The sequence below is a fragment of the Mizuhopecten yessoensis genome, unplaced genomic scaffold (genome assembly GCF_002113885.1).
Source record: "Mizuhopecten yessoensis strain PY_sf001 unplaced genomic scaffold, ASM211388v2 scaffold10969, whole genome shotgun sequence".
Taxonomy (NCBI): Eukaryota; Metazoa; Mollusca; class Bivalvia; order Pectinida; family Pectinidae; genus Mizuhopecten; species Mizuhopecten yessoensis.
Genome location: NW_018408812.1, coordinates 282,873 through 305,049, shown reverse-complemented (window position 1 = coordinate 305,049; position 22,177 = coordinate 282,873). Strand labels below are relative to the sequence as shown.

Below are 22,177 nucleotides of genomic sequence, written 5' to 3'. Positions count from 1 at the left end.
ATTCGTTTTCGTTTCGTATGAAATTTTTGTAACTCGTCAAGAATTTTTCGATTTTATCTCGCCAGAGGCTGGCTAAATTGAAAAATTCTCAGACTCGTTTCATCAATCTCGTATGAAATGGCAACTCATGTAAGATCCTTTATATTCGGAAAGATGATATATACAGTTGTAAAAGGAGAAGTCGTTCTGACGTATAAATGAAACGTAAACAAGACCTTACCGAATTAGTTATTTATTTAAAAACTTATCTCTTATCACTTGGTATTAAAAAATGTGTACAGGTTGCGTTATTTTCCTGTGTAATTAAGTACAGATTGTTATGTTAGTTTGACCTCTACGTTTGCTGACCTCTGTTTGACTTTCAGAGATGTTATGGTGACTGTGGCAAGAGGCTTATCCCTAAAGAAAGGGCAGTTATGTCACAGGTATTACAGCGAATGCACGAGGTAAGATATAATGTACTCAAGCCCCTTAATTAAGGATCCCTGTCCAAGGCAAAATACTACAGAAGTCTGTTGCAGTTTATCGTACATCTAGTCGCCCAGCCCCCATTTAGTTTGGTATATAACGGAACCAGGTCCTGGAGTTACTCCTTAACATATAGCCCAGATTGTTAGAGCGACTATTTGCAGATAGAAGTTTCAGGATTCGAATTCAATTTTAGCCCCATCGCATTTATACTATCAGAAAACTGTTTTCATAAATTAGACTTTCATCTTATTATTTTTTTAAAGTTCTGCATTGTATGGGTTTCTTTCAATAATACTTTTATAATAGCTATTATGTTAGGAGGCACGGAAGTCTAGTTGTAGGACGCCGAGCTCGTAACCGTAGGGCTGCGGGTTCTAGTCACGGCACGGCACTGTGTTGTATCTTTGAGCAAAATACTTTACTGCGCCTGTTCCAGTCTACATAGCTGTAAATGAGTACGTGGTTGGGAACTGATAGAATTTTGAATGCTAGCTGTGAGCGCCGAAATGACAACACCGGCTGTATGGTCCCAAGGGAGTAGAGATATATATTGGCTGGTTGCAATAATAATAACAATTGGCCCTATAACCACGGATGATAATTTGTGAACCGTTTTGAGTCGAGCTACGAACTGTGTTTCAAAAGGTATTATTAAATGAACCAAAAGAATTGAATTAGAACTACCGAGACCTGTAACTAGACAATTAAACACTTAAATTGATTATTTAATTTAAATCCAATTAAGTTAAATCACATTTCCTGTCCATGTGTGTTGACGGTCATCCTTGACATCCAGGGGTAGCGCTAGCATAGCAAAATCGAAGCTGAGTGTACATCACCTTGTGGATGAGACAAGAAGACTAGTTTGATCCTTTGATGTACATCAAAGTTAATGGGCGGGACAGAGAACGTACGTATACGTGAGCGTAACCCCTGGATGTCGAGGTTGGTTGACGGTGTGCCGTATTTGTTTCTATTTTAATTATGTTATAACAGTGTGAATAAAACGGACGTTAAATAAATATAATAAAAACATATCAAACCAACTATAAATCTATCGTTTGAATAATTAACTAGCGCGTCTAATAAGTTTTAAATAGACTGTACACAGTAACTCACATAGTGAGGTTTCAATATGCTAACGTACACCCCTCAATAACATTGAACTACTTCGAGTGAGCGCACACAATGTTTAAACTAGGCAAGACGAGTTATTCCCCTTTGATTTGTGAAATTGGCTTTTTTGGAAAATAAAACAACGAAATATTCGTTTTCTGTCGTTGAAATATTGTATACTTATATTAATTTATCATATGTACACATACTACTACTACTACTACTACTACTACTACTACTACTACTACTACTAATCATTATTCGAGGTTCTTAATCACAACCTAGTTCATAGATCGTCCCAAAGCGGTTCACAAATTATTATTATCTTTTGCAACCAGCCAATAACTGCCGGAGCTGCCATTTCGGCGCTAACAGCTATTATTCAACAATTCTAGCGCTGCCCTACCACGTACTCATTTACAGCTGAGTGGACTGGAACAAGCGGAGTAAAGCATCTTGCTCAAAGATATAACACGCAACCCTTCGATCACGAGCCCGGCGTCCTACCACTAGACTATATATCGCTTATGATCCTCATTAAGATAAACAATGATTATTATTATTATTTCAATAATCAGTTTTGTAAAAAAAAACAATAATCTGTCTGGTAAGATATATCTTTGGATAAAATATACGCTGATATCTTTAACAGTTTAACTATCGCCTTTTTCGCCCCCCCCCCCACCCCCCACCCCTCTGCATTAATACTCTCTTCATCATTTATGATGTCGTAGTGGGTTATGATAATTACGTTCCGTTTTGTCTGATGTAATAGCACACTGAGTATTATTGAGGATGACAAATGAAAATTGTTACATTGAAATTAAATATATCAGTGTCAAATTTATCAGACAATAACACCTACGTGAAAATAATACAATAACACCCGACATGAAAAAAAACCAGGGCCCGTATTCATGAGACCGTTCTGGTGCTCAAGCTTTGATTCTGTGCTACAACCTACTTTCTTCCAGCTGGCTTGAAACATGTTTCACGGTCAAAACGCCAGATTTAAACATCGAAAATGGTATTCAGCCCGAATACTCTACCAAATTCTTTCAGATCATAGACAAAGTGTAATTTTTATAAATCTATCACGGTTTCATGAATACGGTGCTTCGATACGGTAATCTTTTCAACTGTTTTCCCCATTTAGAATAAAAGTAAGGTGTATTTCGGTGGTAGGTGAACGGTCATCCAATACTATAGATTATCTCTTTCCTGGCAGGCACACAACAACTTCCAGCAAGCGGTGATAGAAAACATCATCTATTATTGTATGAAGACGGACCAAACAAAATGGGATAAGGTAAGTTTGGTTTGGTTTAATATGTTGTAACCGTTTGGTTAAATATGTTGTAACCTTCTATCGACAGCTAAAGCCATTTCAAGACGTGCTTCCATGTGTGTTTTGTATGTGTTCATTTTCACTAAGTTTCAGCGTATAAGCTTCAGTAGACAGACTTTCAAAAATGGCTGCCATGACGCCCATATTTGATTTCAAATAGGCATCAAAATAATAGAAATTGAGCAGGATTATCTGCTGAGTGTTCCATTACGATTAGGCGCATTGCTGTGTAGAATGTTTGGTTAAAGATGAAAAATGGTAAAAAGTTAATGGACGCCGGGGAACTGACAATGGACGAAAACGAATAGCAAAAGGTTATAGTATTCTAATGTGAAATTCTAATGTGAGCTTGGAAGGAGGGAGAACAAAATAAGAAAGAAACAGGACGAGAGATACCTCTTGATTTTCAACAAACATTAATAAGTTCTAGTTGTTAATATTTAGAGTTGTCAATCGATATTTATACTGCTTTTGAAGAAAACAGTTTGTAGAACAAAGGCATGCGTAAGGGGTTCTTAGCTTTTGTTTACTGTAGAGTGTTTTCAAAACTGTAGCTTGGCTTTATTTTTGTTTACTTAATCTGTATTTCATTATCATATTGTTTGTTGTGGGGCTATTTAGAACATAGCAAACAACCTACCTCCGACATAAGGAAATAAATCGAAAGTTAAATCAAATTAAGTATGTAATTCAGTACTTACTGTGTACATATGTATAAGAAAGAGAGAGCTGACGACTCGGCTGTAAGCGAACAAATATTTTTACAGGAATTGAAAAAAACTAAATTCTTAACGATATTTTATACTAATAATAGAAACAGTTTAAAACAAAATGTTAAACGATCTCTTATACATATAACATAAACGGTTAAAAACCCCCGATATCTACTTTTATAATAGGAACTGTTATAAACAAAACAATTAAATTTTCAACGATTTTTCATACTTCTAACAGGACCTGCTAGAAACAAAATTTGAATTTGCAAGAAATGAACTGAATCGTTGGGAGGCATACCTAACAAAGGTAAGTTCTGCAAAGAGTAAATAATAACAGAGTCAATAAATTGATGAAAATAATTACACAGTGGCGGATCCAGAGACCTTTCTGGGGGGGGTTTCATGTGGGGAAAAATTGAGGAAAATGGTGAAAATATATGATTTTTAAAGAAAATTCTCAGGGTGGGGGGGTTTCCTGAAGCCAAAAAACCCCCTCTGGATCCGCCACTGTTACATAACGAAACTATCACATTTTATTGTATCGCTCACAAGGCCAACGCTAGACCAGCCCGTGCTTTTCTGGTGGTATCCTATTTTTGTCACGAAGTTTGGCTGACTATTTCATGATTTTTGAAAAAAGCTTCCTGTTGAACATTAGAAGTGTTCCCCTTTTTGTGGAAACCCCCCAGATATTTCATGTGTAGTTTGTGTCTCTGAAAGCGACATATCTGATTATTAATCAAAATATGCACCTTGCTAAATATTTCTGTCTCATTGAATTTTGCATTTCGAATGTTAAATTTATCTGGATATCCGGGATCTTGTTTGACCTCATAATCGATGTGAACTACGTGTGTACCGCTACGAAACATGGTTCTAAAATGAACCTTAGTTATGTAATGGAGCATAGTTTTAAAATGAGGAATAGTTCTGAAGTGATGTAGTTTTTATAACGATGGATATTTCTATAATGAAGTGTACAAGGCAGTTCTGGTATAAAGTATATCCCCGGAATGATGTGTATTCCTGTAATGTAATAATTCTACTTTGAGGTCATTATTAGAGAAACCTATCACAGTTGCTTCCCTTCCAATATCGCAATTGGCATTCCAACTCTTTACACTTGTTCCGTGCTCAAATGGTTTTTGAACCACTCCTTCTACTTAAAAAGTAGTTTCAGTTTGTTGTTTCATCCTTTTGTCCCCTAGCTCCACAAAAAGGTCATAGAAGGTCGAACCAGCGGTATGTTGCAGTGCAATTACTTTGTGACAGGATGTATTCATACGTATGCGTCTTACGATCATCTTTATGTATTTTGTGGAAGTTTGGTTACAAAGATACAAAACCTCTATTGGATCATATATCGTTTAGGCCTATATACATGTAACCCCAATTTTTTTATTCTCCACTGTAAACGCAATCTATTTATAGGTCCACGAGGCAGGCAACGACTACATCGTGGGGGACGATTTCACAATGGCGGATGTGTACCTTTACCCGCACGTGGCGTTCTGTGTGCGATTCGGACTCGACATATCGAAGTATCCTGAACTGATGAAATATTATAACACGCTGGCTCAGCGACCTAGCATTCACAAAACATGGCCGCCATCATGGAAAAAAACAAACGACAGGTTTGGCTTCCTTGATAAACTCTGATCGACCGTGATAAGGATGTTGTCAGCACGGAAATCACGCCCGGATATCAACAAAAAAGTTTTGGTACAAAACCCAATTATCAAATATACTAAATTTGTAATAATGGAGTATAATGTTGATAAGGGGTTCTATCGGCAGCTGTGCTGAAATCATGTGTTTTACTTCATTAGCAGGGTATTCTTCAGCAAGGGCCTTGTATTTAGGTCGATATGACCACATACACATTAAATATGTAAAAGTGCCATATGAATCATTTTTTCAATATTCGTGATTGAATATATTAAGTATTTCTGTTAGTTTTAAATTAACAGTGTGACCAAGGTTATTTTTTGTTTATCTTTTGGCTCAACATCCATTGAGTTATATCATCATTGAAATATTTATGAAATAAACTTTCGTTTATTCAGAAAACAAAAACTATTTATGTAAATTGATTATCATTATTATAGATAATCAAGTTCGTTTGTTATTACATACAGAGGAATGCCATTGAGGATATATTTTAATTTACAAAGTTCCGGTGTTTTATCGCAAACCTTAACACTTATTTACAGAATAATTGCAATCGAAAATTCAATTAATCCTGTTCCTGTTCAAAAAGTGCTAAATTATTGAATAGTGAGAACTGATGTCTTCTGACTCCGTTTTTCTTGTTAAGCGGTACTTGTCAGGAAGATTACCAAAAACCAGGTAGACCAATTGGTTTGAGTGTCCGACTAGAGTTCGGAGGGTCCCTAGGTTCGAATCCCGGTCTGGCCGTGCCTTTTTATATTTCCTATTACAATGTACGCGGCCATACCTAGAAACTATTTGCTAGTTAAACTGGCGGTTCTTAGCTTGAATTGTTTGGTAAGATTACATAACTAGTTACACTGGTGGTAATTAACTTGAAATGTCTGTAAAAACACGATCGTTTACTAGTTTTCTCAGGAAAATTAGACAATTAGGCCAGCCATTAATATAAAATAAATTGTATTTTTTGCTCGGTCAAAAATAAATATATAATATCAAGTATATGAATAGTTTCATCCTTTGACATTATCATCAAAGCTATTTATGATAACTTTTTCTGTCAATGTGTGCCCACTTATTATGCAATTATTTTTTATATTCATTATTATGTCAATCTTTTANCCCCCCCTGTGTAACAAATGTTAGCTTGAATGCTTTTCCGGGAAACAGATACAACATCGTGACGAATGTCTTGGATGTTAAATTCTTATTTAAGCGCCCTTTGCGCCTTTTTATTCTGCGAAAATTATGATTGCACTGATTGAAGTTTCTACAGTATATAAAACTTTCAACTGTATATATTATAATTGCAGCAATTCGTCAATGCTCTGATCTGTTACAAGTCGATCATACGCTAAAATGCAGGTCTGAGTAAGTGTACAGTATGCTGTTCAGTATACTGGGCAAAGGGGAAATATATGTGTAGATTTGTTAATTGCAAATTTACTGTGGTAGTGAAATACTTAGGTCAGACGTTTTTTTGCCGTCAATGTATCTGTCATAAATGATCTTGTTCAAAGATACAAAACAGTGCCGTGACGTGACTCGAACACGCAACCCTTCGGTCACGAGCCTGGCGTCCTACCAATATACTACTGTGCCTCCATATTGGATCCACGCTGTTTAAAAGTAAAGCTACTGATGCCACACAATTTTCAAACCAGATACAAGCGGTATATTTTAAATATTTTAAATAGAAAAATGAGTGTTTTACAATTAGAAATCAAAACCATGTTGTTTGTCATAACCTATCATTAAAGAATATACATGTGTTTGTTTTTTCTTATGTTGCCAATTATATCAACAATGACATATTTTTTTGTAATTTAATTTGTAACTGTGTATATAATTATATTATGTAATATTTGTTTATACTCAAGGGAGCCATATACCTCACTGAACACCATGCATATATTTATTGTAGTTCACTTATTAATTATTACCACGTGTATCTTAACCAATTATACGTGCAATCTTTTTTGTACCATATACAGGGTTTTAAATGATCCGAAAGGTAGCATACATTCAAAGTACATAAGCCTTACAAAATAAAATAAAAAAATCATATATATCAAAACGTTCTAGGTGCATTAGTATAAGGATAAATTAAGATAAGATCTGAAATGTATTTTTTTTATTTTTAATTTGAAGTCGACAACTTTTTAAAAATTCTTTTGTGTCTGACGCATCCTCACTCAATATAATTCGTATTGAAATCTTGTCAGTCGAATATTATTCTTAATATTTTTCTTTTTTTTCCAGCTGATTGAGATCATTTGTAATCGGAGACAATAATCCTTAATAGTAACAATCAGGAAACATCAATTATACAAAGTAGTATCTTACAACACGTGTGCGACTACTGGTAGTTGTGTCGAGGCTGTTTTATGTCGTGAATTAATTAAGAAGGTCTATTGTTTTACTGCTGTGAAATACACGTGAAGATTGTTACCTTATCAAGATTGTGCAATGATGTAAATATACATATACTGACTGTGTAGCTGTGTAGTCCGTCTCTTGTGAAACGGTTTTTGATGATTACTCAATGATTATCCAACAGAATTTCACATACTACATCCCGTCCTCATTTTGCTCAAAACAACAAGTTGGCCCATAAAAACATTACTCTGATTTAGAAAAATCAAATGACCGAAAACGACGAAAAGATCATTTTCAAGTCAACAATTTAAAAAAAAAAGGTTTTCCTGGATTGTCAATTAATACGAGTGTTTTTTTGTGTAACATTTTGTTGAATATTCGTTGTGTGATTTCTTCAAAAACATATCCAACGAGACAGATATCATAAGTTGAGGACCTATTATTCACCTTAACAAGTGTTCGAAGCCTTGATTGTTTAAAGACAGTTTAGCAAATAACGCAAAATTTAATTTTCATGTTGGTTTAATTATATTAAGAAATATCAAAATTTTAATTTTAGTTAAGGTGTCGTTTGTTTTCCTTATTCAAATATTTAATAAACACCCTAATATGTCAAGCAGTGTTGACTTCCTTTAAAACAAGCAGGCTTTGATACATTGTAAATAAGTTCTATGTACCCAGTTTTACATGTATTATGCATATTGAGGAAGCCTTGCGAGTTGATGTCATGACGTTCAAAAACCTATGATTAGCAATCCTTGTACATCTCCATAAAAATATCTGCATTAGATGTAAGCTAATTTTATCAAAATCAAAGGGGAGAATTGTATTCCAAGCAATATTAATTCGCATAGAGCAGTTTTCCCTTTGGTGTTTCCATTAAGTCCCTCAAGGACTTCCTTCGTCATAATTTAATTGTTGTTGACATTTGTTGTATTTATTTGGAATAAATGTGAAACACCATTTAATTGTAATAGGGTTTGCTGGAATGCAGTTGTAGAATCAATTTGTTTTTGTTAAAATTTTGGTTGTGAAATTCATACGTCCAAACATGAGGAGTTTCACGACAGGACCGTCTAAACTCTGAGAACATAGAATTCCTTTCCTAGAACGAAATAAGCCTCTTGTTTTGAGGGAACATTATTTTCTTTGTCTTTTGTTTTTTCACAATCGTATAAGTTCATCTGAATTCAACGAAAAGTTAATTTCTGTTTAACATCTCATTTTAAAAGATTATGATTTTGCTTGAAATGATCAGACTATATTTTGAAAGAACAGTTCTTTTAGTGTGAAGCTTGGTAAGCATCTTTTGACATTTTGTTCGTAACTATAGTGTCGGAATAACCTTTACCGATGTCATGAATGCACATATCAATATAATTTTTGTACAACTCCTCTTAGCAAATCACAAAACAGCTTAAGGTCATTTATTCATATCATCAATCTCATTAAAATCAGATGTTAAAAAAAACCTACATGCGGTACGTGATAATGAACAGCTGTATTTATTCAGATTGTCATATCATGATATTTTCATTGTTTTGTTAAGCCAATCAATTTTTTTTTGATACATGCTATGTATTATTTTTTAAACTTAGGTGTATGTATGTTTTTTAAAAAAAATATATGTCTTTTTGCAAAAAGTTATCCGTAGGGTAAAATTTAGTCCCGAACGCATTGTAAAACGCCATTGCACAGGCACAGGCACCCATTTTGTTTTACATATTTTTTATCCAGGTTTAAACCATGCATTTGGAAATGAGATTCATTTCGAAAATATTCCTTTGTATGGTCTTTATTTTTATTTATCCAATGTAAGGCAGACTCGATTTAATACTAGCTGAAGTTTCAGTCAAAGTTAAATATTCTTATCTGAATATACTTATCCCAAGAGGAGACCGTCTTGGTTATGACTAAATGTTCTTATTTAAAGCATACTTAGTTTATTGCTGAAGTGAACTATCCGATATCCTGCAGAGATTAATTACTAAAATGTAAGTTGGTAACGACTAATTGCTCAGAATAAATAATTTTGTTAGTTTAATTTGCAGCTTTTGATAAAATATCACTACATGTATCTTGATTTGAGATTAACACAAAATAATGTCACGTTTTTTCCTGTTACGTATTAAATGCTACTCATACTGGCCCTACTGGTCGTGATGTGTGATTATTGATGACATCCTCATTCTAAGTATCCCTGTTCCACTGCACTGTGGTTTTTCCTATATACAGTAGCCTCCCCTTAACTTCAGTTTGAACCGCAGCACAGTTGGACCTGGACACTTGTTCAGACCAGAAAGCTTTATCGGTCAGAGCAACAATATACCAATCAAAACTCCACCGTTCAAATCTCCGTCTATCCCTGCTGGTATTGTACACTGATAATATTGTTGTTGATCATATTTTGTTTATTTCATCTTAGGTATTTCTCACAAAAGGTACATCAATGTATGGTTTCATTTAAGATCAACGCTGTAGTCATTGGCTGGAAAAATAGATTCCAATATTTAGTTACAGTTTTTTGGCAGTGGTACAGGGATCCAAAAGGACTAAATATTGTTTTGGGCAATTGCTGCATTCTCGAACTATCCCCTCCTTTGTCGGTCTCTATCCTACACTACCTGACAGCCAGCACATATCTGCCTGTTCACTTCCACACCATTCTTGGTCACTTTTGCCTCTGTTTAGGTAGCGTTTTCGTATTTTGCACAGATTATGAGGATTTTGGCACATTTTTGCCTTATTCGCCAATTAATCCGGGAAACATTTCTTTTATTTAAATCGAATGTAAACATTTTTCTTTTTAAAATTTCCTAACATCTTATTTAAACGCCATTTACCTCTAATAGATTTATTGTATACTTTTACTTTTCGTTAATAGAGCGTTTCCCCCCAAATGCCACTGCTTTTGATTAACGTTATAAAGAGAACGACGAAAGTAATGAAATAAGACATTGAGCTTAAAAGTCGGTCGGATGTAACGTCTCCGGTCTTTCAAAAAGCAAAACAACGGAGCAACCGAATAAATTGGGAAAAGAAATGAAAATTCGTTTCAGAAAACACTCATACATAACTTTTTTTATATGGTTTACCGACTTTAGGCCTTTCGTATGACTCCAGGATAGAATGTCATGTAGACATAAATTATTTTGTGTAGCCTTAACAAATTGCTTTCAACGATTATTCACGTTAAATTACGGTTGTTACAAAATGCACGTTATCTACACCTCGATTTAGAGTATACCCAGGGACGTACACTTATAACCGGATTTATTGTACATGGATATTTGTTTTTTTAACTGATTAGAATGGCATGTGATTTTAAAGTAACTTATTTTGTGTGTTTTATTTCAAGTGATTTTTAAGCGTATTATCGTGAAAGCCCAAAATCGTATTATTAAACCTAATGGGATACAATATTGTGTCTTGGTAACTTCTTCTAACAGCTAATAACTCTGAAACCTCACGCGTGACACTATAGCTCGTGATTTACACTGAACAACGACCATAAACGAAACAAAAAAGTATCTAATTTCTGTAAGGGTAATCGCGTATATCTATCTCCAAATTTTAAATGCACGATCACCTGTGCGTGTGTACCGCTCACATTATAATCTGAAAATGTTTCCAAATTTAGGGATTTTTTGCCGTTTGCAAGGATAGCAAAGGTATTGAGGATATTAAAGAAAGTCAACAGGTGTGATGGAGAGAAATATTCGATGGATATAGCTGTAATCCTTATTGGAAACAATACATCAGAATTAAAATATTTGTCAAAAGAAAAATGTTCAGTTTTAAAAGTTACCGATCAAAGAAAAAGGTAAACAGCAAAAATAATAGATGTTTCACTGATAACACTCTTCTTTCGATTTACACCACAATCGCATTAACCCATTCACCCCTTAAGTCATATTTAAACCTTACCAAATTATAGACTTGGTAAGTCCAGTTTAAATATGAAGGGGGGATGACTTATATGAACCAGCTCACTACTAACATATCCGTGCGGCTGGTAGATTTTTAAAATATCTATATCTATCAAGATGTCTATTTCACTCATTGTTTTATTTATTTCAGTGTCAAATGATCTATGCTGGATCAGCCTTGTTATATTAAGTTCTTTATGCATAAGCAAATTAGTGGTTTTACATTTTCCTGTCAGGGTTTTATATTATGCCATTAGAGACACATATAATATTATTCAATTATAGCCTTTGGCTGAGGTCGATACCTGGATTTATCAACCCGAGAAATCCACATATTGACCGAAGTTAAAGGGTACAATTGTTTTATTATTTTACAAAACAGTAATGTAAGCAATATGAGAAAAACAACACAACAAAAAAGCTTCGGAAGTGGGACGGTGTATTGTTTGGAGACACGTCATAATTCTATTTTTAGGAACACCTAGTCCTTCAACAAAAAATCACGCGCTCCAAGTCAATATCGTTTTTTTATCGGTGGACACGTGATGCATTCCTGGCCAATCACTTGTCGGGAATAATATGAAAAACTAATAATACTGTATATTGAACATCAAGTAGGTTTATGAAAACAAAACGAATACTTTTCAGTTAAGCAAGTCTTTGCTGAACTAGGTTACTTTTGGGATATTTGATTTGAGGTTAAACAGAGAATAAGACTTCGTTTCTATTCTACACAACGGATTAATGCAACAAGCTATCGAAACAAAACATGATATCTAATGTTGTTTATATTTATATGATAATTGTCGAACTATAAACATGCATTTTGCGATATTGAATAACTGACATCGTTATCATTATTTTGATATATTACTCGAAGGCAGCGGGCAGAGTTTATATTATATACCTATCCCAAGAAACCATAGTCGTTGTACGTACAATATAACAATAAGTGATTGGATTTTAAAAGTATTCATACAGGGTTTTTCACATAACTGTGTATATACATATTGACAAAGTGCCGGTGTATTTTTGTTGATAATAAGTTATAATGAAATGAAATGAAATAAATTTAATGGATATTTGTTTATATTTTGTGTTTTCAAGGATTTATGTATTATTGAATAAATGATAACCTCCCGTTGATTCGTTGATTGTTTGCCATTTCGTTTCAATATTTTCCTATCAATTATAAATGCGGTCTGAATAAAATATGGTATACTAAAGGAAGCAATTTATTTCATACTGATTTCATATACTTCTAAACACTATCTAGATGAGTCTCTCTTCTGGCGTGAATATCGAACGAGTCGTCTTTAAAATAGCTTTCTTTAGCCACGACATGTACAGTCAATACACATATAAATAAACGTATGTTATAATCTTCAACTTTTCATAGAAATGTCATATTCGGCGATCGCACATTATATATTTAGATACACACCATTGCCACCTCTGGTTTGTTTGTGTTTTACGTCCTATTAACAGATATGGTCATTTAAGGATGTGCCAGGTTTTGGTGGTGGAGGAAAGCCGGAGTTCCCGGAGAAAAACCACCGACTACCGGCCAGTACCTGGCGACTGCCTCACGTAGGCCTCGAACCCGCGACCCAGTGGTGTACTGTACTGTTCATTGGTATCAGTTACAGTAAACACGTCTTGGGACCTGTCATCCGTAGTCCTGTTGGCTATCTGGTTCTTTAAATGGGGTATTCATTTAGGTTTTTTTTATCACAATTCTTCAAATATATCAATAATTTCGAAATTTCGAAAATACACGGGACAGCTACGATGACACAAACAGCAATGAGCGAGATACAATACAGCCAGCAGCCAGGATAATGGAAGTATTGAATAACATTTTATAAGGAAAAAACAATAAAGAGAAAAAAATATTCTGTAACTAAATTAAAATGTATGTCACATTGTAGAATATACATGTAGCAAGAAGAAAAATACAAAAGAGAAAATCAACAGTAATTATACTGTAGATGTTAAACCATTATCATAATTAAATTTGAACAAACACAACATTATTCATTTCTCGAACCTAGTATTCGGCGGAGAACATATTTTAGTCGTGACCACTGTTTCACTTTCTTTGACCTACTCCGTCTTTGCATATTGCAGAGTTATCTTCTCTTGGGAGCAGGTATTGATTGTTACGTCATTGGTTTGTGTGAGAAAATTACGTCGTTTTCTCAAAAATTGATGACGTTCCTCTCACAAACAAGGGACGTAACAATCAATACCTGCTCCAAAGAGAAGATAACTCTGCAATACGCAAAGACGGAATTGTTTACATTAACAATTAGTCCATCCACCTATGTTTCCTATAAGAGGGTTGACTCGCCTGTAATCAATATGGAAACACGACAAGTCATTGTGGCCTGACTATACTCTGTAAGTTAAAGGGGTTGTGCCCTATAAATAACCCGGTATACGACAGTTGTTCGGCTGGATATTAGCTTTACGACGTCTACCTAATACTGACTCACGTTGAGAGGAAACCCGTATTTTTATTACGTAGGCGCTTAGTCGATTTCTTTTGCGATATAAATTTTACCATTTTATATCTCTAAAAATAAACTATAACGGTTTATATATCTTTCGGAATGAAATATTGGCGAAAACAGCAGGAACACGCTTTGATATTAAGTGACGTGTACTTTATGACAAACTTGTGGGATCATTCCTTGTTCAATCCCTGTATCACTAGGACCATAACGTTCCAAATGGACTTCTATTCAAAACGCATCAAAATACCGTTGCCATTGATTCTTTTCAAAGTAAATTATCCAATGATGACATAATTTGAGTTTAAACTTTGTTTAATTCACATATTTTGTAATAAATGATACAAACACGAAGAACCTAAAAGTACGCTAAGGTAAATCCTTTTATCGCAACCAACATTAACAATTATAGCTTCATGGTTAGTGACGTGCATAGGGATAATTTTCAGGGGAAGGCAGAATAAGAGTTGGGAAAATGCAGTGAACAATATATATGATACACAATACAATTTATTCAGAAATTTGGTTTAGGTCGAATGAGTGTATTGATAAACAGAAAAAAAGGAAGTGCATCCCTAGTTGAAAATCCAATGTAGGGAGACAGTATCACAATTTCCGCATAATCTTATGAGTCTAGAGTTGTGATGAATATTATATGCTTATTATTGACAGAACAATGTGTTCTCCCAATAATAAAGTATTTCAAAGCAATCCATGCATTAATTCAGGTTTTTTTTTATCAATGAGTCACAGATGTGTCCATTTTTCTGTACTTCAGGAAACCGGCTACCTATTTTAAGAAAGATAACTCTTACATGAAATTACTGTGTGTTTATAGTTAATTTATTTTACACAATTTCAGCATTTATTAAATTGATAAACATTAAAGCAATACTAATCTATGGCAATATCATTTTTTTGACATTATTTTACAAAAAAATGTGTCTTTCAATTTTTTCTTCAAAATTCACTCCTTTTTACATAAGTTTCCATTCAAAATCCTTAAAATTCTGACAACCTATTTTTTTTTTTGTGGCAGATTTTGTTTTTACTTCAAAGCAATATAACTACAAAATTTGAAGAAATTCTACTGAGAAATGGTGACACAAACCTGTTACCTTAATTAATGTCGAGACAAAACCTTGTGTTACGTCATTGTAAATACCTGTAAATACGTCTACCTGTGCATGCTGCCTTTGTTCATATTTTGTCCTAGAACTTTTCATTTTGAGTTAAAACTATTTTTGTTGACACTTTGGTAATCGCCCTCTTTTTTCCATTAAACTGTATTTCTTTGGTATCGCTGGTCATCCCTTAGTAAAGTGATGAAGATATGAAAAGTACGCTTTATTTTTTCTGAGCAAAACATATACTGTATGCCGGAAATGTGTCGCCCTTCGACGGTAATGCCCATTTTCGCCCTATATTAAATTTGTCATTCTTATCTATTTTCTATGTATGTTGCCTACCAATATTCGCTGTAATGATAAATTCGCCATAATTACGGAGGACGAAAAAAGCAGAACCAAACTGTAGCGATAATTCCCTGTATACAGTATTTCTTAAGATGGCTATGTTTTGTTGAAATTCATTTCATGTAAGTGACATGTCGTCTAAAGGAATAGTAAAACTGTAAAACCTAAACTTTATATATCTTACAACAATTATGAAACAAATTTCAGCTTTATATAATCATATGTGTTTGCCCGGCTTATATACGGGCCAGATAGAAGCCAATCTGATTACAATCATATCCTACGTTCCCATACGTGATACGTAGAGAACGTAGGATATGATTTTAATCAGATTGGATAGAAGCGCGAAAAGAGTCTTAATGTGGGAGGAAAGTTCCAGGAATCCGGGGTACCTGTATCTTGGCTACAATTTGATACTTTAAAAAAAAACCTGGTTTTACTTAAACAACCTCTGAGCAACCGGGGTCAAGAGAAAAAACCAATTTGGCTGTGCAGATGACCCAATAACTTTTCACCTCAGATCGGGGAATCGAACCCCGGCCGTTTTGGTGGAAGGCGAGAACGCTATCGACCGCACCACTCCGCCACTATTTAATGCCTTCAGTTCTAACACTGCTGGTTTGACGCTCATACTCTTTCCACAGGTCTCCCTGAATGTAACGGTAATATCATACCCAGCAGTCAGTCCACTGACCACATCAAAGTCATTTGTTTCACTTTGCCATATAATAGCTCATGTGACAATCTCACGAGACAAATTAGCACCATGCCCCCTTAGGGCGTTTCTGAAGTTAATTTCCGGTCATAGGATACTTGCCTCAGTTGAAGATATAATTGTGATTAGTTCTTGATTAGGTTGACCACCGGTCATCGTGGGTATGACCTGTCCATTAGCAGATGGACATAGACTTATTGTTGTGGCTGACTGGGTTATAGTGGGTCGTGCCTGTATGTATCGTAAACCAAGCGGGCTAATGCATACCAATAACTGGCAATAACGTGAGACCTGGTCAAAAGCAGATATCTGATGTATTAACCGATTGAAAGACTTGCAAATAAATGCTTATACGATACACAGTATACATGTAGAAAATGATTCTGTATCAATATTTGATCTACGTGCAGAGAGTAATTTCTAAGTTGTTAACATCACAATTAAATGATGATATAAGTTGTGATACTAATAGCTGACATTGTATGTACAACAAATTGTATAAAATATATTCCTTTCATCGATACATGCTGTGATATCCAAAAAGTGCCGTATAACGTTATTTAATATATCATCGTATAGACATGTTCCAACGTTAATAATATACCCATAAATATAACCATAAATGCTACCACAAAGCCAATGTATCCATGACAGTATGTGATTTTCGTGGATTACATACAAATTAAAAACTGTTATTATTGCGGGAACAAAAAGGTTACATCAACATATACATCTAAAACCTTNCCCCCCCCTGTCCCCACGTCATTCAAAATTTGTTCAGCATACTCACATACTCCCTCTCTTACGTATTATGACTAATGTGAATCAAATCCTTTCCCAATTGCCCTGCAATTTACACATTCCCGTATTATTTTTAATAATTCCACTTCTTTCTTTCCTATATTCTCTCCTTATTCATCCCTTCATCTGTTTTGTCCGTGTTCCCCTCCATCACTCCACCACTCCATCCCCCACCTCCCCTTTTCTTTCTAGCTAGCCATTGATGAGGATCAGGCCATATCTCTCCTGTTGCCGTTATTTATTGAGGGAAGTCCTTTGGGGAACTAAATTGGTCTCAAGCATATTGTTTTCGGCGTGTGACTCTGGCAATTATCCCTGGTTACAAATGGGCCCTGTTCGTCCACTTCCGGTCGCCTGTTTACAAGAACGTGCGGAGTCATTATCAAGAAAGACATCAAACTCGCAGTTTTGTATTTTAATCGACCAATAAAATCTTTCCATGCACAAGGGTAATGATTACCCGGCATATAAAACCAATCATCTCTGCAATTTATGCCGGCGCTCGAGAGCTCTTATGTTGCACCGCTCTGACCGTAGATGAGGCGACGCAGGGGGTTGTATTTGAATAATACGACATACAGATTTACCTATTTAATGTGAGAGAAAGAGAAGTTTAACGCAATGATGGTAATATATAATTGCTCATGAGTACAAAATAAGAACACTATAAAGCAAACAGCGAATCTTAAACAGGTAGCAAAACTAAAATGTTGAAAGATCGATGGCGTATTGAATCAGGAAATTTGATAACGATAACCCCGCCGCGGGCCTTATTTCGGCACGTGTTGACATGACAGTAATGGCGGAATTATGATAAACAAACAATTAGAGAACGAGGAATTAGGTGACGTCGAGACGAACAGACAAATTGACACGTGCCTTGACCTCAAATTCTAAGTTATGGTTTTCTTACAGACTCAAATTGCTCATAAATATGTACAGCGTAATAGGTTACCCATAGACTTGTGAAGCAGTTGAATAAATGTCTGGGACGAGACTTACGGCGAAAGGCAACGTAGTGATTCATACTATCAATAGACTATATTTCGCACGATTCCCTCGGTCAATTCGATTTTAAATGTAAAAGGACCCTGAAGCTTATACAATCGTAAAACGGTAGCCAATAGGTAGAACGCTGAAAATCCGAACCCGGATCGATTATCCGAACTTTCAATAATTCGTTCGAACATCAGTCGAGTCCACCATGCTTTATGTAACTACCACATACATTGTATATAGCAAAGAGTTTAAAGTGAAAGAACGAACAATCGTTGGGTGTGAATTAAAATGAGACAAGAAAGTCGAAAGAATACACTTTTCAGGCTAAATACACTGTAAAAACTTATCTGAAGAATTTTTAATTAAAAAACATGTGTGTAACCTTTAAAATGTTCTTGGTTCGCAGAAAGAATATGCAGCTTCACGTGTAGTGTTAAGACCATCAAACAAAGACTGAAAATTCCTTGTTCTGTGCTTGAACACAAACTGATGCAAACATTACCGTAACCTTTTCTATCATTATATCTTTCATCGAACATGACAAGTTAGATCTCCTACACGCTTGTAACGCCAGTAGAACCGTTACTTTAAAATCGACAATAACATTATATTAAGTAACATAATGTCTTTCGATAGCAAGCACTGTCAGATCATTAACTACGAAATGTTGTATTTTTATGTTTTTATTGCGTTATATGCGCAGAAAAAAATATCATGCCTCAAGCTCGAACATCTTAGAACTTCCATTTAGTGAAGAGAAGTCATTTTTGCCCATTATCTTTTCCATAGAAGGGATATGGTTTAAAAAGTCTGTATGCGCACGGTATAATTCCGTAAAAGTCAGTGATGTTTAACGGTTTGAGATACAAACGTTTTAAAGGTAACTATTCCGATCAATTAAACAGCACAATTTTCCTTGCAAACACAATAAAAGACATTATTTAGAAACCTTTGGCAATGCTCTGCTTATTTAAGAATTTATGTTTGTTATTATGAACATTCGTCGTCTCTATAAGCGGGATGTACACTTCGCTGTCTGCCGCTTTAAGTGATATTCGACTTTTGTTGTCTTCTATGAACGAGACATAAAGCTTCCTGTTTTCGATAAGTGGTTTGTAATATATTTGTCCTCTGTTAGCGAGATATAAACTTTGTTCTTTCCCCTGAGTGAGCTTTTTATTTCTTTGTGTCGTCTGTAAGAAAGATGTTAACTTGATTTTCTTTGCTAAGCGAATTGTCATTTTTGATATGTAAACTGCGTTATTTTCCCTTAGTGAGTTTGCATATGTTGTACCTTGCAAGCAAAAGGTGAACTTCACTGTCTCTGATAAATGAGTTGTTTCTTCCATTGTCTTCGTTAAGCGAGATGAAATCTTCGTTGTAGTTACAGTGCACTAGGTTTGTTGTGAGTTTTATTGTTCCCCTTAAACTTCGTTGCTTTGTTTTTCTAGAAGCAAGATGTTAAACTCGGTGTCTTCGCTAAATGAGCTTTCACCTTGTTTTCCTGTGTAAGCAAGGGTATACGTTGTGTCATCACTTAGTGAATTTTCACTGTTGTTATCCCCTGTAAGCGAGATGTGAGGTTTGTTGTCTTGCTAAATGAGTTGTTTCTTATTTGTTGTCCTCCGTAAACGATATGTACTTCAATAAACCCTCAATAACCTCTGTAGGCGGGATGCGATCCTCGCTAAGTCAGTTTTTACTTTTTTGTCCTCTGTAAACAAAATGTAAACTTCGTTGTCTTCGCGAAGTGAGATGTGACTTTTGTTGTCCTCGTTGTCCTCTGAAAGCAAGATAAATCTTCGCCTTTCTGGCTTAGTGAGTTTTCACTTTGTAATGTCCTCTGTAAGCGAAACATTAACTTTATTGTTTTCGCTAAATGAGTTGTGAATTTTGTAGTCCGCCGTCTGGTGAGATGTAAACTTTGCTGGCCGCTCTTTCTGATAGGTGAGTTGTAAACTTTGGCGGCCGCTCTTTCTGATAGGTGAGTTGTAAACTATGGCGGCCGCTCTTTCTGATAGGTGAGTTGTAAACTTTGGCGGCCGCTCTTTCTGATAGGTGATCTGTTCTCTGTAATCGAGATATGAAGCGCATTCATACTTCAGTGAACACTTAATAACCTTTGTAAGCGAGACGTTAACTTTGTTGTTTTCGTTAACTGATTTTCGACTTCTGTTGTCAGCATCTGTACGCGGGATGTAACAGTCAATGAAACTCGTTGTCCACGATAATTTATTAACATCGGTGAAGGCAGGAAACTTTACAATGGTTTTCCACCGATCCATATCCATTACATCAACGTATTTCAAATTCATGTCATTTTATTTTTATTTTTTATTGACATAACTTTAAATGCCATAAAAATAGGATCAGAGACTATTTCAACCATAATATGTTCTTCGGGGTCTTTTATGGTTACATGTAAATGTAGCCATTTTTCTTGTGTAAACAATAATAAAGTATTAAAGTGTGATGAAGTGTTTGCCTCAAAGTCAATGCATTGATACTAGCATGGTATTTGCATTGAATCCCTATCGGCGAATCGGAGAAAAAATACCATCATTAGTATGCATCTTGTGACAAAGTTTTCCTTCAAAGAATTTCTCATGCAGGTGATTCCCACAGGCAACAAGTAATTATTCTGTTCATTACCGTTCATTTTCTGGCACGATTACTCACGGTCATTTTACGCTTTTCTCACATTGAAAATAATTCCAATTCCAAATATCGATTTATTACCTTCTAAAAATCGCTTTGTCATTTGCTCAAGCCAATTTACTTGTCATTACAAAGTCTTGTTTTAATGAAGCTATTTTAAAAACGATTTATGTAATTTGTCGAAACCTATCGATGGATTAAGAACAGAAAAAAAAGCAATATAACGTTTCAGGTGTTATAATTCATGCTTCTTAAAGTTGTTTTTAACGGAATCTAACCAGTCTAAATAAAAAAAAACTTATGCAGAATTATGGGTTGATAACTGGAGGAATGCGATGGAAATTTCAATATTTCAATAAATTAAAAATAAGGAAAACACTCATTGCCGTAAGGCATAATGATTATCTCGTAGTGATAACATATTGAAATATCTATTTCGTAATCTTTTTATATATGTATTTTAAAGAGGCATGAACTTGATTTCTTATGCCAAGAATACCAAATAAACGTGTAATAAAAAATACAAATATAAGTATAAGATAAAAGCTTATGAAACGATAAACGGATATTAAAAAAAGTCGTAAACAGCCCCAGATACATTACTAATAAAAATCTCTATCGAACTTTTGAAAATATAATCTTTTTGGTATGTTTAGTATCTTATAAATTTCCTTTGTTTGGAGAAAGTCAATCAATGCTTTGCTTTGTTTTCATTTTAAAATATTTTATTTAATCTTTCATATCAAATGGGAATTATGCAACAGGCTAAACCTATACACGCCCTCTCCTTGAAACTACATTTAAACAATAACGGATAATCAGCATTGAGAATTTGCGATGGTTTCGATTATAATGTATAAATCTGTAAAAGTTGGAACAATTGCTCTCTACTCTACCGGTAGTCTCATCATACCTACAAAATCACGTTTACTCATACCTATGTAACAAAAGACCAGACCTCGAACAATGAAAACAAACCAAATCTTTCGAGTCATATCGACGTTGAGTTACGACTTCATCCTTGTGCTTAAACGATTTGGTTTGATAATATATTACTGCATAGACACCTTATACAGGCATGTTTATTTGTGGTTAACAAAGAAAAGGAAATATAAAATAAATCTCTTCAGCTATAACAATAAATAAGATCCACCATCGACCGTCAGAGATCAGTTTGTAGACACGGATTATGTAAAGTGTGACTTCCCAATTGTGAAACGCTATATGTGCTCTCGAAATACATCCCGCATGTGCGCATGGATGTGGGAATTTCACATCCTTTAAAATGTCACCAGTTGCATCGTGTAACACTATGCTGGTTAACAAATTGTCTTAAATTTCCGGATCAATACCTTAGACCCGGAGGGATTTTAGACCGCGCTA

At 34.9% G+C, this 22,177-nt stretch overlaps 1 protein-coding gene across 1 annotated transcript in view; it reads left to right on the top strand.

Annotated features, from left to right (window-relative positions):
* Window positions 1–6,435, top strand: part of LOC110464183 (glutathione S-transferase A-like) — a 45,401-nt gene extending 38,966 nt beyond the window's left edge. The window contains exons 3-6 of the mRNA XM_021519259.1: window positions 366–446; window positions 2,816–2,896; window positions 3,890–3,958; window positions 5,083–6,435. Of these exons, the coding sequence (XP_021374934.1) occupies window positions 366–446; window positions 2,816–2,896; window positions 3,890–3,958; window positions 5,083–5,310 (459 nt within the window). The 3' untranslated portion in view covers window positions 5,311–6,435. The remainder of the gene's footprint in view (window positions 1–365; window positions 447–2,815; window positions 2,897–3,889; window positions 3,959–5,082) is intronic.
* Window positions 6,436–22,177: the final 15,742 nt, after the last annotated feature.